General features: G+C 35.4%; 1 protein-coding gene across 1 annotated transcript in view; it reads right to left on the bottom strand.

Annotated features, from left to right (window-relative positions):
* The window catches only part of Smp_131800 (protein kinase), a gene marked incomplete at its 5' end in the record, with an annotated part of 37,851 nt that overhangs the window by 12,997 nt on the left and 11,356 nt on the right, over positions 1–13,498 (bottom strand). Inside the window, 6 exons of the mRNA XM_018791295.1 lie at positions 4,862–4,930; positions 5,758–5,860; positions 8,394–8,921; positions 11,037–11,141; positions 12,297–12,482; positions 13,032–13,133. Coding sequence (XP_018645509.1) covers positions 4,862–4,930; positions 5,758–5,860; positions 8,394–8,921; positions 11,037–11,141; positions 12,297–12,482; positions 13,032–13,133 — 1,093 coding nt within the window. The remainder of the gene's footprint in view (positions 1–4,861; positions 4,931–5,757; positions 5,861–8,393; positions 8,922–11,036; positions 11,142–12,296; positions 12,483–13,031; positions 13,134–13,498) is intronic.

The following is a 13,498-nucleotide window of genomic DNA, read 5'->3' as shown; positions in this document are numbered from 1 at the left end:
CCTCAGGATTCCAAGTCAAATAGTATGGAAAGTAGGTCATACATGAGTTTCCTACTGACTACCTTCAATCACCTAACAACAAAGGTCAATGTAAATTTGTGACATCTGAAAAATTATTTGATTGACAGATTAATTGAATCAACTAACAGGGATTACTGAATGCAATTCCTTACAGTTCACCAATATCATTATAAATACAAACACACACACATACATACACAGTTACATATAGTTTCATATTATTCTATCGATCAATTGGAAATTGTTTACTTTTAATAAAACTTATTGAATAAAGTATAATTTGTGTGTGTGTGTGTGAGAGAGAGGGGGGAGAGGGAGAAAAAACAATCACGCGAATAATGTTGTTATTTACAACAAAACTTGATACTCTTGTTTTGTTCCGTTGTACTATTTAAAATTGAATTCATTTAGATTTTGGTTATTTATTTATTTTTTCTGAAGAGGTGGTTTACATTGAGTCACGAAATTTAATTTACTACAACTGTATTATTTTTATTTATAACAATCGGTGGACACGGAGGGTCCACCTAGGAGAGTTGGAAAACCATCATTCTAAACCATTGGTGTACATCGGATCCAGGATCTTGAAGGATCAAATGGCGTATAAACCAATCGTTGGTCACCGGCTACCATGGGACTGCATCTCCTCACGATGCTCCACTGCTTTGCGGATTAGACCTTTAGGTCAAAGGCTTCGGGTGTGGCCCCCGAAGAAAACCACCTATTTCAGTTTGGTTACCTGCGCAGTATCACAGCCCTCACACAAATCAAATGAGATTTGTGTGGCGTATATGTATCTGGTGCTTCCTTGTACCAATATTTATGTGTTTCAATAAATAAATAAACCCAATGCTCAAATTTATTTGAAATTATCAAAGCAAAACTTGGTAATGATACCTATAAAAAGAATATCAAAGGTATTACAGCAAAGAGAAAATGAAGAATTCATCATATCATATCCTAGAATTGATGAGTAGATTTGGGAAGATTGTTATATCCTAGTGAAGATATAAGTACAGGTGACTTCCGGGACCTATTAATGGACTAATATTCTATAAGTATTCTTATTGTATAACTATTCAGTAATTAGATTGTGTATATCTATATTCATCTTATTATAAGCTTCATTTTGATCTATGAATTATTATTATACGAATTACTGTCCCTAAATTATATTCAGTTTATTGATTATTGTATCCCACATTCACAGCCACATTTGGCTTAATCTTGTACAAATGTTATTTTCTATTTTATGGTGTGATTTGGCCTGTTTGTTTGGTATATAAACCAAGTATGCTTGAAATAAATGATTTGCATAGTAGGAGCTATTATTGGTGTTCTGGAGTCAAGTGGACAGACTAGGCGGGCAAAGGACCAATAAGGACGCTAGGCTGCTCATACCGGTGGAACATCATTGGTTTGACACAGTGCTAAGATTGGATAAGTCGTATTTGGATTGGTGAATAAATTGCGTGATAAAAAAGCCGGACATAAAATCGTGAAGAATTGGATACGGCTTTCTTTATTTTTTAAATTCATAACAAAACAGATAGTTTAAATATGAGGCTTTCATAAATATATGCATGAATTACTGCCTAACATCGACGTCTAATGCTGGCTAGGATAGGAATAAGTTTGAAAAAAAAGAAACTAGAGAATAAACAAACTAGGAACGGCATCAGGTCATGAAGTCAATGACTGTTATATTGAACTATGTTTCTAGGTAGTAAGGTTCACACGATAACCACAATCACCAATTGGAGACATTGGGACATCAGAATGTCTTTTGATCTCTTACAGCTTCGATGTTATTTGATCCAATTTATTTCTTATTTTAAAACCATATGTTCATTTTCACGACTATTGATAATATTATTATTATTTCAACTCATTTGCTATTGATCTGACGATCATATGTACTAAGCTTTATGTTGATTATGACTACTAACTGGATTAAACTTTTATTTATCATACGTGACAACATCATTAGAAAGAACTTTAAAAATATATGACAACGTAAATTAACATAAATTTATGCTTAGATTTATTTATTTATTTAATTAAACACATTAATATTGATAAAAGGAAGCACCAGATACATATGCGCCCCACGAATCTCATTTGGTTTGTGTGAGGGCTGTGATGCTGTTCGGAGGCCCAAACCGAAGCAGGTGGTTTTCTTAGGGAGCCCCACACCCCAAGCCTTCGACCTAAAAGTCTGAACCACAAGGTAATGGAGCATCGTAAGGAGATGCAGTCCCATGGTAGCCGGTGACCAACAATTGATTCATACGCCATTTTTTCCCTCACGATACTGGAGCCCATGTGCACCATTGGTTTGGAATTAGGGTTTTTCAACTCCCCTAGATGGACTTTCCGTGTCCAACAACCCGGTTCAAGCGCCGGACATTCGGTTTTCGTCCTCTCAATTTCGTAAACAACAGTAATGACACGAGAATGCAGTGAGTAGGACTTCCCTAACAGATGCTACATACGCGTGGCCATATGAGAGAATTTGGAGAGAGATATCGGACTCTCCCCACTCTCGGCCGTACCAGGGCACTTGGGGGCTAAAGGCAGCGACATCCGGTCAGCCATGCAAGTACTGACCGGGCCCAATGTTGCTTAACTGCGGTGATCGAACGAGAACTGGTGCTTTCAACGTAGTATGGTCGCCCAATTTTATAGATATTAGTAGTGTAACTATAATAATGCTGATTACTTTAATATGTTCAGTTATATACTCATAAAAGACCATATCCAGTTGAAAAAAAAGCAAACAAAAATAAATATTTTCAAATGTATAATTTAATCATTCAAATCAGAAAAAAAAACATGAGAATTCAGATTACCTATGTCATTTACATAATAAAAACAAACTGCATAGCAATGGTAAATAGTGTTAACATAAAAAAGGGTTTCAGGAGTGAGCCAAAAAACGGGTATACAATACACATATACACACACACACATACACATTTCTGTTGCATAATAGGGGGCGGGAATAGGTTTATTTTCTAAACTATCATGTTATAGATATCAAATATAATAATAATAATAATAATAATATTCATTAACATATGAGAATAATTTTAAAAATTCTGCCTTACCTTAAATGACCTTTATATCATTCAATTGATAAAACATAATAATCATTCATGTAAATAATTAACTAAATACAATGGTGTTTAGATTACTTACTACACTTGTTTGATTGATGTATTCTGTTGTTGGAATACTGTTTTTGAAAAAAGGTGTAAATGGCAGCTCGGTTGACATACCCACACACACACATACACAAATTAGTATTGAATAGTTTTCATAGTTGGAATTATGAGTCAATTGAAGCTAGACCACCATGGAAAACCTGGAAGCACTGGATGGCCGTTTCATCCTATTATGGGACTCCCTTCTGATCTATTGAATAGTTATCGATACTAATAAACGATTATTATACTACTGATGATGTAATTTATTTAATATTGAAGAATTATACAATAGTGATGAATTCATCCCGCCTAGCGAGATTCAAACCCAGAACCTATCAGTCTCGCGCGCGAGCGCTTAACCACTAGGCCACTGAGCCGGCCGGCATCCAACGGTGTTAATGTCTAAATTCAACCAATCCACAAAATCGAGCAACCGTTCATCAATGTCTTCAGTGAGTTGAAATCTCCCAACAGACCTGGTTGAACTCCACTAGTTACAGCTTCTCACTAGAACTCCAGGATGCGCACTGCTGAGGAGTCCCACAATAGGACGAAACAGCCATCCAGTGCTTCCAGGTTTTCCCTACTGGTCTAGCTTCAATTGACTCATGATTTCAACTATATAAAGTGACTAAAATCTTCACAAAACCCCCTTTCTAATAATTAATAAAGTGTATTTAACCCTTACATTTAACTTCATGAAGTTACAAAAATTAAAACAATCGGAGTTCAATGCTGATTGAAAATATGCTTATTTCATCGGAATTCAATGATTTAGTGGAAACGTGAACACAATCATTCTATAATAAAAAAATATTGAAATTAGGAAGCGCTAAACAATTGTCGCGACTACTTAACAATGAGTAACCCAATCTAAAACAGCGAGGAGGTAATATAATACTTTAAGTATTTTGTTTTCGAGCATTAAGTGGCAAATCTAAACAGGCGATTAGTATTACTAGCCCTCGTACACAGTGGAACTCAAAGCTGAAAATGTAAACCAGTACTTAATAGATGAGTTATCAATATCATTAACTAACAATGAGCATAAAACTCATCAGTCACTGAGGTAGTGTTCATATTCTCAGCATCAACAAACTAGCGATATTACGAGACAATCGTCGATCAATACCATCGTAATATTACCACCGAGATTTGCCAATCACCAATTACCGTAACCATGTGGATTCCGATAAGGTAGTCTCTACTTAGTTGCATCACAGTTCACCAACCATTGACTTAATGGACTGATGAGATATTCTCGATCGACTGCCTCTAGCTTTCCGCTAACTTATTCATATATGAGCCAGTATCATTAGTCAAAGTAGAAGATTGTTGAATGCATGTATTGCATATCCTAGCTATCTCAATAGATAAAGGTTCACGACCTTGTAAAGCAAGTTGTCATCTTTACCTAGTACTTTGCATTAAATCTCGAAATCGATTACTCAGCGGTCACAACTTACACGAGCAATAGCATCGAACGCGTCTATGATATAATATTAGTAATTTACTACTACCCTTAACTTTTAGAAACCATTTTTTACAGTCATTCTTAGGACGAAATAAAACAATGGGACATAAAAGTAGAAAAAACTGGATAAACACACAAAGGAAAAATGAACACTAACCCAATAATGAATCACAACCATCTAGTAAATCGGCTTGGACTAGTTCACGTGCTAAAACATCAGCTGAATCTGTAAAAGTCAGGAAAGAGAAATAACCATCAAAGATTATTATCATTTCAGTACACTACAACTAAACAGATAAAAACATAAATAAGAGTTTAATGTGAGAATCTAGGGATATTGTCGATTTACCTGTAGCATATCAACTACAGAGACAGAAATGAGTATCTGATACATCTAACGCTATAATTCCGACTCTATGGTGGTAAAAAATAACTTTTTGTCGTCATTTTGAGCACCATACAAAAGTATTTCTACTGCTCGTTAAACGTGAAATTTGAGCAAAACATGAAAGTCATTTTCTAGATTCTAATCGCTTTGACCCTATACTATAATTTTACCAAAATAAGAAATAAAATAAAACTGGAGATTTAAAGGTATAAGTAAGTGCAACTGCACCGCTACCATATACTCAGTATAGCACCACTTTACTGTTGACTAAGATCAGCCCATACATTTCAAATTACAGGTCTGGAGCTATCAACGTTGTAACGGATTGGCTTCGAGATAATTTCTTAGGCTTCGTTTATCAATCATCATGATAACCATTATTAAATAAATCCCAACGGTGTATGAATTTAGAAGGCAACGCGAAGCGCCGACTACAGTTCCAATCTACTCTTCTTATGGGAGTTATCATTACACAACAACTGGGTCGGTTCATGAGTAAAACATTCTTTTTTATTATCTCGAATCGAAAATGAATCATAGCCTCTCATTAATCAACTTGACATTTTTCTTCATCTTAAGATTAAATGAAGCCTATCAGTCTATTCACTAATGTCAGTAACTTGTTTAATACAGGTTTAAAAGAGAGAAAAAAGAAATCAACTCACCTTCTCCTGGAACATAATTAAAACTGATATCTTGAAGTTCATTATTCTGTTTTGGATTACGTTTACGTAATGTTATTCGATAGCATAAACCACTGCCGCATGACTAGACGATGGGGGAAGAAAAAAAATAAAATTATTAGTATGGAATTAAATTTTTAGTCAAACCTATTTATTCGGAAAATATATTCAAGGAACAATAAGGGCTTTATGTAAAAGAAGAATCTTTGAAGAATGGAAATCAAGAAATTCGACAGTGAATATAGTCTCAAATTGATCAACAACGTCATAAGTAGATTTATCATGAATATAATACTGTAGTAGATCCCAAGTAGAGTAACTTAAACGATAAGATAGAACTGTACATAATACAGTAGCAGTTATTGGTTATTTTAACTGTCATCGAGGCATAGTTCCTGGTTTATCTAGAACTGCTAAGTCCGTCGATTCATTACTATAAATCACTCATTTTTAAAATATCGAAAACTTTCGTTCTATTTGTTTGATCAACAATTTCTAAGATTATTATAACTAATCTTATCATTCTAACATTACTCAATGAAGTGTTCGATCTGAGATGGTGGCTAGAGGTAGTCAACAGGAAAACCTGGATAGCTCATTGGTAACGTCTCTGACTGTGAAACTTGATGACACGAAACCGAGTCCGTCAGGGAGAATCATTTCCCTCAAGGTTACAGGTACACCTTGCTGACGAGTGCCGAACAGCATGAAACCTAGGTCCAGGGATTCCTGTCGACTACCTCCAGCCACCATCTCATCGTCACACAGTGCACGCGACGACGAGTGATTAAAATGGTTCGGATTATCCCGTTGATGATATTTTAACTGAAATCTGATTAGTATTCGTCTGTATCTGTGAATCCTGTATAAACTAGCTTGATACATGTATTGTGACACAAGTTTAAATAAAAATCAATGGAATTTAGCTAGCAGTAGAATCTAGGACGCACGTTTGATCATATTTAGGACTTTTCAGCTGAATGTATTTACATCCTAGAATTGCATAAGTAGCTAAGTAGATAGAGCGATGGCGCTTGAAGCAAAAGTACTGGGTTTAAGCTTCAGAGTGAACATCAACTCTAGTGTGTTAATACGTCTAGATGACTAGTCCTATGTAGGAAGGAGTGCGAGTCTTGGATCCCAAATGACGGACAGACTTTGGAACAGGTGGAAACTTTCATGTACCTACCTGGACAGCATAATCGATGAACAAGCAGGATATGATGCAGACTTTAAGTCAAGGATTGACAAAGTAAGAGTAGCATTCTTACAGTCAAAGAACATATGGAACTCAAAACAACTGTCAACCAACATCAAAGTCACAATCTCCAATGTGAAAGTCAGGTCCGTTAGTTCTACTATACGGAGTTGAAACTTCAAGAACTATTACAACCATCATCAAATAAGTACAAGTGTTTCTAAACAACTGTTTACACAAGATACTCAATGTCAGTTCACCGGATACTATCAGCAACAGCCTACTGTGGAAGCAAACAAATCAACTTCCAGCTGAGGAGGAAATTATGACAAGTCGATGGAGGTGGATGGTACACACATTGAGGAAATCATCAAACTCCATCACGAGACCAGCACTAACTTGGAATCCTGAAGGTAGACGGAAAAGTGGAAGACCAAATAAAATACTGCACTGATAATAGGAAGCAGACATGAATAGGATGAATAACAACTGGAAAGTATTGCCCCCAAATTCCCTGGTATAACCGAGAGTGAGGAGAGTCCGCTCTTTCTCTCGAAATGCTCTCACATGACCACGCGTATAAAGCCTCTGCCAGCGAAGTCCTACTCAATGTCTGGGGTGAGCAATGTACTTTATGTTACGATATTCATGAATTGTAACTATCGAATGGTGGTTCACAATTTCAACTAAAATGAATTCACACCAGAGCAAGTGTATTATCCAGTGTCTCACTAACAAGACATAGCTAAACTCCATCAGTCTACATAGTGAGTTACTAAAACATTTTTTTCGACCGCTTTCATATTTGTCAAAGATTTATTGCAACTGGATCGTGAAACTTAAACAAGTGAATAAAGATATTCAATCTAAATAGAAGATACTTTTTCTGCTTGGTTAATAATAATGATTCATGTGTTTTAATCGCATTTTTCGAAATAAGTTCAAAATTGTGTGTCCTATGAAGAAGATAATAATACTGGGGATACACAACAAGAGATGATCACCAGTTGTTAACATACTGGCATTATGCACATCAGCAAATATTAAATGTGCCAAAAAGTTGTACAATACATGTATAGATTGAAGGAGAGTGCAAGATAACATCATAGCAAGAACTGATTTTATTTCCTAAACAATGAACCAGGTGCTACTTATATCTAATGGCTAATGATAACAGCCGGTTACCTAAGTCAAAAGTAGGGTGGATGTGGAGTTTGAACCTGAAACTCAGATATGCCTTATTATTGAATAGCAAATTATACGACATCTGAGTTATATACGGTTTCCTGTCGACTACCTCCAGATACCTAATCCCATAATCTTAATTCTATTCCAGTTGAAACCTTTCAAATAAATTTACACAAATTTTAAAAATGTAAAAATCAAGTTGAAAGGTTCATGAAGAACGATAACAACTTACAGGATCATTTGTTTGAGACTGTTGTTGTTGATTATCAGGATCCTCAGTTGTCAAAGTGCTCGAGAACGCCGCTGCCATAGCACTAATCGAATTCGATGTCTCTGGAGAGGCAGGTGTACACGCTGGAGCAGGTGGAAACGACGACGATGATGACCCAGACACTGCAATATTATAGTTATCTGTCCTATCTAAATGTGGTATATTACTTCGTGGACTAATACCACCAACAGTTTCATCGACAACTGGTAGTGTTGTTGGTACCGCTGTTGTAGCCGCTGCTCCCGTTGCAAGTGCATTATTTACTTGATTAGACGCAGATGAACCAATTACAGCAGCTGTATTTGTTTGAGTTAATAATTCTGATGGAAAATCAAATCCACTCGATGAATTACAAGGCTGTAGTACACTGCCAGAACGATCAGTATATGAAGTAATCTTATAGTCATTCTCATCACTATCATCATCACTATCAATACCACTATTAGATACACGTCCTACTGTATCGAAATTCCATTCTGTACTGTTATTCTTGAGAAGAAATTTTGTTAGACATATAATAAGCATTTAAAATCGTTATAAAAAGATAAAACTACTATTTATTTGATAAAAAAATTTACTTTACTTTACAGGGTATTAGGGAATGATGGTAAATCAGTTGATGAGGTCATGAATTTTCATCGACTGAGATGGTTGGGCCACGTGTTACGTATGCCTGAACACCGATTACCACGACGCTCTATGCTGACTAGTATTGGGGATGGTTGGAAAAGAGTTAGGGGCGGCCAAACCAAAACGTGGCATCAGTGCTTGAAGTCACTAACTTCTAGTCTGAGTCATGTTGGCAGATGCAGACTACCTGGTTGGGGTCTGCGTGACTATCGTAACCAATGGTTGGAGACTCTGAATGACATGGCTGAGAATCGATCACAATGGTGTAGGTGTATACACTCTTTGTCTTTCCTTAAACCTTCAGATTAAAATTGCTTCATATCTATCTTCCTTCCTATACTATATCCTTATATACAACCTTTCTTTTATATATAACCACCAGTAAATTAACTAATTCTATGAATCCGGTGTTCATCTTGTTGTGCTAACGAGGTATGGCAACTTGGACCGATGCATATATGTGCCTGGTCCTACGTTGTAGCTGACTGACTGACTTTACGAAATTCAAGGAGATTCCATGTAGTAGCCTATGCTCAATGGGGAACATCAGGCATTAAGTAAGTAATTTTATCACTCATCCAGTCTCCCTCCTTAAATTACACTTGCTTGATGATTGCGCTTCGATTATTCGGAATAGTTCTATAAACCCATGGACGTTATACATTCCACTTACATTACTGTTTCAAGGTTTTTCAACTATACATGGGAATTTCGAATACAAGAATTGCTGAACTCGGGAGGGTGTGACTTAGAGTGGTGATTAAATTATAGTCCATAAAAAAGACAGAGAACCATTGCTGAATGTGTTGGCATATCTTATTGAATATTTATTCAACAGATGATGTAATGGTAGCAGCTGAATAAACAGAGGACATAGTGACTAAACTGATTAAAATGCAATGGGACTATTTGTTTGTTCCATTATGTCCATAGGTAACAGCCTTGGTGATCCAGCTCGCTCATTTAATATTATGACTAAGTAATTATTAATACTGACGGCAGTTTATGACTACTATTACACCTTAAAAGAAAAATCCTTAACAGGTTAAAGAAAACATTTAAGTTATATAAGAATGAAAGACAGCAGTGAATTAATCATAAACAATGTAAGAACCTAGAACGATTGTCCATCAACCCAAGTTGTTGTAGTACCTCAACATAGCTGGAATGAAACACTAAGTAGTAGAATTAATGTCACAGAGAGTAAGTGTTGTGAACGAGAATACGGGTGAGGACAACCAAATGTATTTGAATACGAAATTACAGAATATCTTAGTAAAATATGAGAATCATACACTGAACACATCATTTGTCCTTCACACTTTGTATGATTCTTCCAGTTCACAATTCCTTTGTGTTTCAATTATCACAGTGAAAGACATACAACGTTTAAAAGCGTCAATCTCAGAGGGTAGTAGACGTGTACGACAATGTCGGCAACAATAACATGATATCAGTGCAAAGACACAGAATCTTTTATAAACTATATCATTAATGATAAGGTTTGGATTTTCCAAATGCTGATATTCAAGACAGAGTTGTGATCAGTCTTTGTTGAGATATGGGTGTTCTGTAGAGATAAAGCTGTTTTTTCAAATGTCTTATAGAATAGACAGACTGTAGATGACAGTGTAGTCCAGGAAAACTGTTTCTTTTTAAAATACAATATCCGCTGAGCCACTATGTCTAGATAGCCACTAACGTGTTTAACGAGTATTATGTTTACACCATTAATAGTAAAGGTTTTAATATAAACGGCGGGATAGTTCAAACCCTTTCTAATAGTGATGTAAACAACATAACTGTTGAACAATTTAGTGGCTAATTGGACTCAGCAGATGTGTCCTCAGCAGAAGAAAACGTGGGTTCTGGATTATACTGTTAGTTACAGTTCATTTGTTATGATATAAAATACTCGTTAGTCAGTAAAAGAAGGGATAACACAGTTTAACATAGAAGCACAAATACACGTACCTTAGGATCACGTTTTTCTGATCGATCATCTGGATGTTTATTGACACGGGTAATAGGAGGTGGCATCTCACCGCCAAGCAGAACTCGACAAAGTAATTCTCGATCCTTTAATAGTAATAATGTTAATAATAATAATAATAATTGAATATAAATATAAATGCTAATAATGAATTATTTAAAGTGTGAATGTTGGAAACCTTTTATAGAAGCCTACATCTATAAATAAAGCTGTGCCTTATAGCTGTGGCTTTATAACCGAAAGTTGTTTACAATTTAAAATATGGAAAAGGATTTTTTCAAGAAATATACACTTGATAAGTAGGGTAATGGATAAGCAATGCATACAGAAGTGTACCCGACGAATACAAACTCACATTGCTTGCGTTAAGCGATGATAGTTTACATGGGAAATTGATGACATAGATAAGTCACTGAGCAGTGACCAGTGTCATATTTGTCTATTCCAAAATAGGTAACTTTTTGTAGACAGCAAAACTTGGTTCTAATCTAACAGGGAGCATCAGTTTCCTCAAGATTGCAGTTACAAATTAAGGACAAGTGGTGACCAGCACGAAACCTAGGTCCATAGCTTCCTCTAGACTGCTTCCAATTATCAAACATGGGAACTGACAACAAAACAATCGCAGAACAGTGAATTGAAGCTACACAGTTTTAGATTCTGTAATGAGAGTGAATCAGGGAAACATGTCGATATACGGACCTTACACAATAACGATTACTATGGTGACATCCTAAACCTTAGTACTATTCCGATTCTTGAAACGTAGTAATGTCAAGATAATTCGCACCAGCTCCCATTGGTTATTAAAGCATATTAAATAATATATATCCAGCTGAAGAAGAAATTTGTAAAAGACATTGAAGGCGGATAGAACAAACATTGCCGAAATCACCAAACTGCTTCACAAAGTAAACCTTAACATGGAATCCTCAAATTAAAAAGAGCCAGAACAAAGAACACATTGAGTCAGGTATTAAAAGAATGAATAGTACTTGGCAACAACTGGAAAGGAGAGTTGGTTGGAGAATCCTGGTTGTCGGCCTGTGCTTCACGAGGGGTAACAAGAATTATATATATACATATATTGTAGAACCGGAATATTTACAATATATTTAAACAATTGTTTACCGAGTTTTTAAAACAGGAATAATTGCTATGAACGTACTAAATATAAATTTAGTATTACAGTAATAATAATGATCTATAAAAATTAATAAGACCACTTCAACATAGATTACCTTCGCTTTTGATTTGATATAAGTATGGCTAAGTAATTCACGAGCGGATAAACGTTGACCTGGATCTTTCATAAGGCAAGCTTTGGTGAATTTACGAAATTTATGTCCATAATTTAAATATTGATTGTTAACAGTTGCAACACTATCAATATCCGGTGAATCATTTTGTAATGTAAGCATTAGTACCTTTTATTGAAAAGAATTACGGGAACGGGGTCGGGGGGGGGTGTGAGAGAAAAGATAGAAGTGATTGATCAATAGTTGAAACAACAAAAATTTTGATGTGTTACATTCATCAGTTGAAATAGGTCAGGTGTATTGTCTCTTAATCTAAGAAAAATACTTACACTTTGTATTTGATAAACTCATAGTTTCTACTCGAATTATATTTCCTTAAGTGTGATGTTTAATATTACCACTGACAATGTTACGTCCCGACAACATTTAGCCATGAGCTCTGACTCGGTCAGAGGCGTTCGGGTAGAGCCTGTACAAGATTAATACACTTCGTTGATGCCATAAAACCTGTTGATCCGCAGAGTCAGATGCTGTCCTAGAGTCGGGAAACATGACTATGGTTGGGATTCGGTGGGTGTCTGTTCTTCTTATTATTATTATCATTATAAACATTATTGTTTCGATTAATTAGATATACTATTTCTCCTATTATGTATTTCATTCAAATACATTTTTTAAATTAATAAGGATTACATAATACATAAATGATAAAATTACCTTCATTGGTGCGAATTTTGCATAAGGAGCTTGACCAGTTGCCATTTCAATAGTTGTAATACCTAATGACCATATATCTGCTTTTTGATTATAACCACGAGCCTGGAAATAGTTAAATTACATTATTCTATTGAATTGGAATTATAATCAGGAGATAAGGGCAATTTAACATTTATGTAACATATATAAGTTAATTTTATGAGACTAAAATAAACAATGGTACAATTAAAAAACAATTTTCTTCTGAGATCAGTTATGGAGGTTCAAATAAGAAGGGTTATGACGGATGAAGTTCAATTATATTGGGAGTGAGTTATTCATCAAAGAATGGATGGAATGATCGTCACGCTGTTTTACAAATTCATTAAAGTTGAAAATACTACTCATCAGATTCCAATTCAGTAATATAAAAGTCAATTGTTCGTCGTGAGATCTAGTAGTGTGTATTTGACCCCTGATGAAGCAGT

Source organism: Schistosoma mansoni (assembly GCF_000237925.1).
Source record: "Schistosoma mansoni, WGS project CABG00000000 data, chromosome 3 unplaced supercontig 0105, strain Puerto Rico, whole genome shotgun sequence".
In the NCBI taxonomy this organism is placed as follows: Eukaryota; Metazoa; Platyhelminthes; class Trematoda; order Strigeidida; family Schistosomatidae; genus Schistosoma; species Schistosoma mansoni.
The sequence above is the reverse complement of the archived record's forward strand: the minus strand, read 5'-3'. Positions and strand labels throughout refer to the sequence as shown.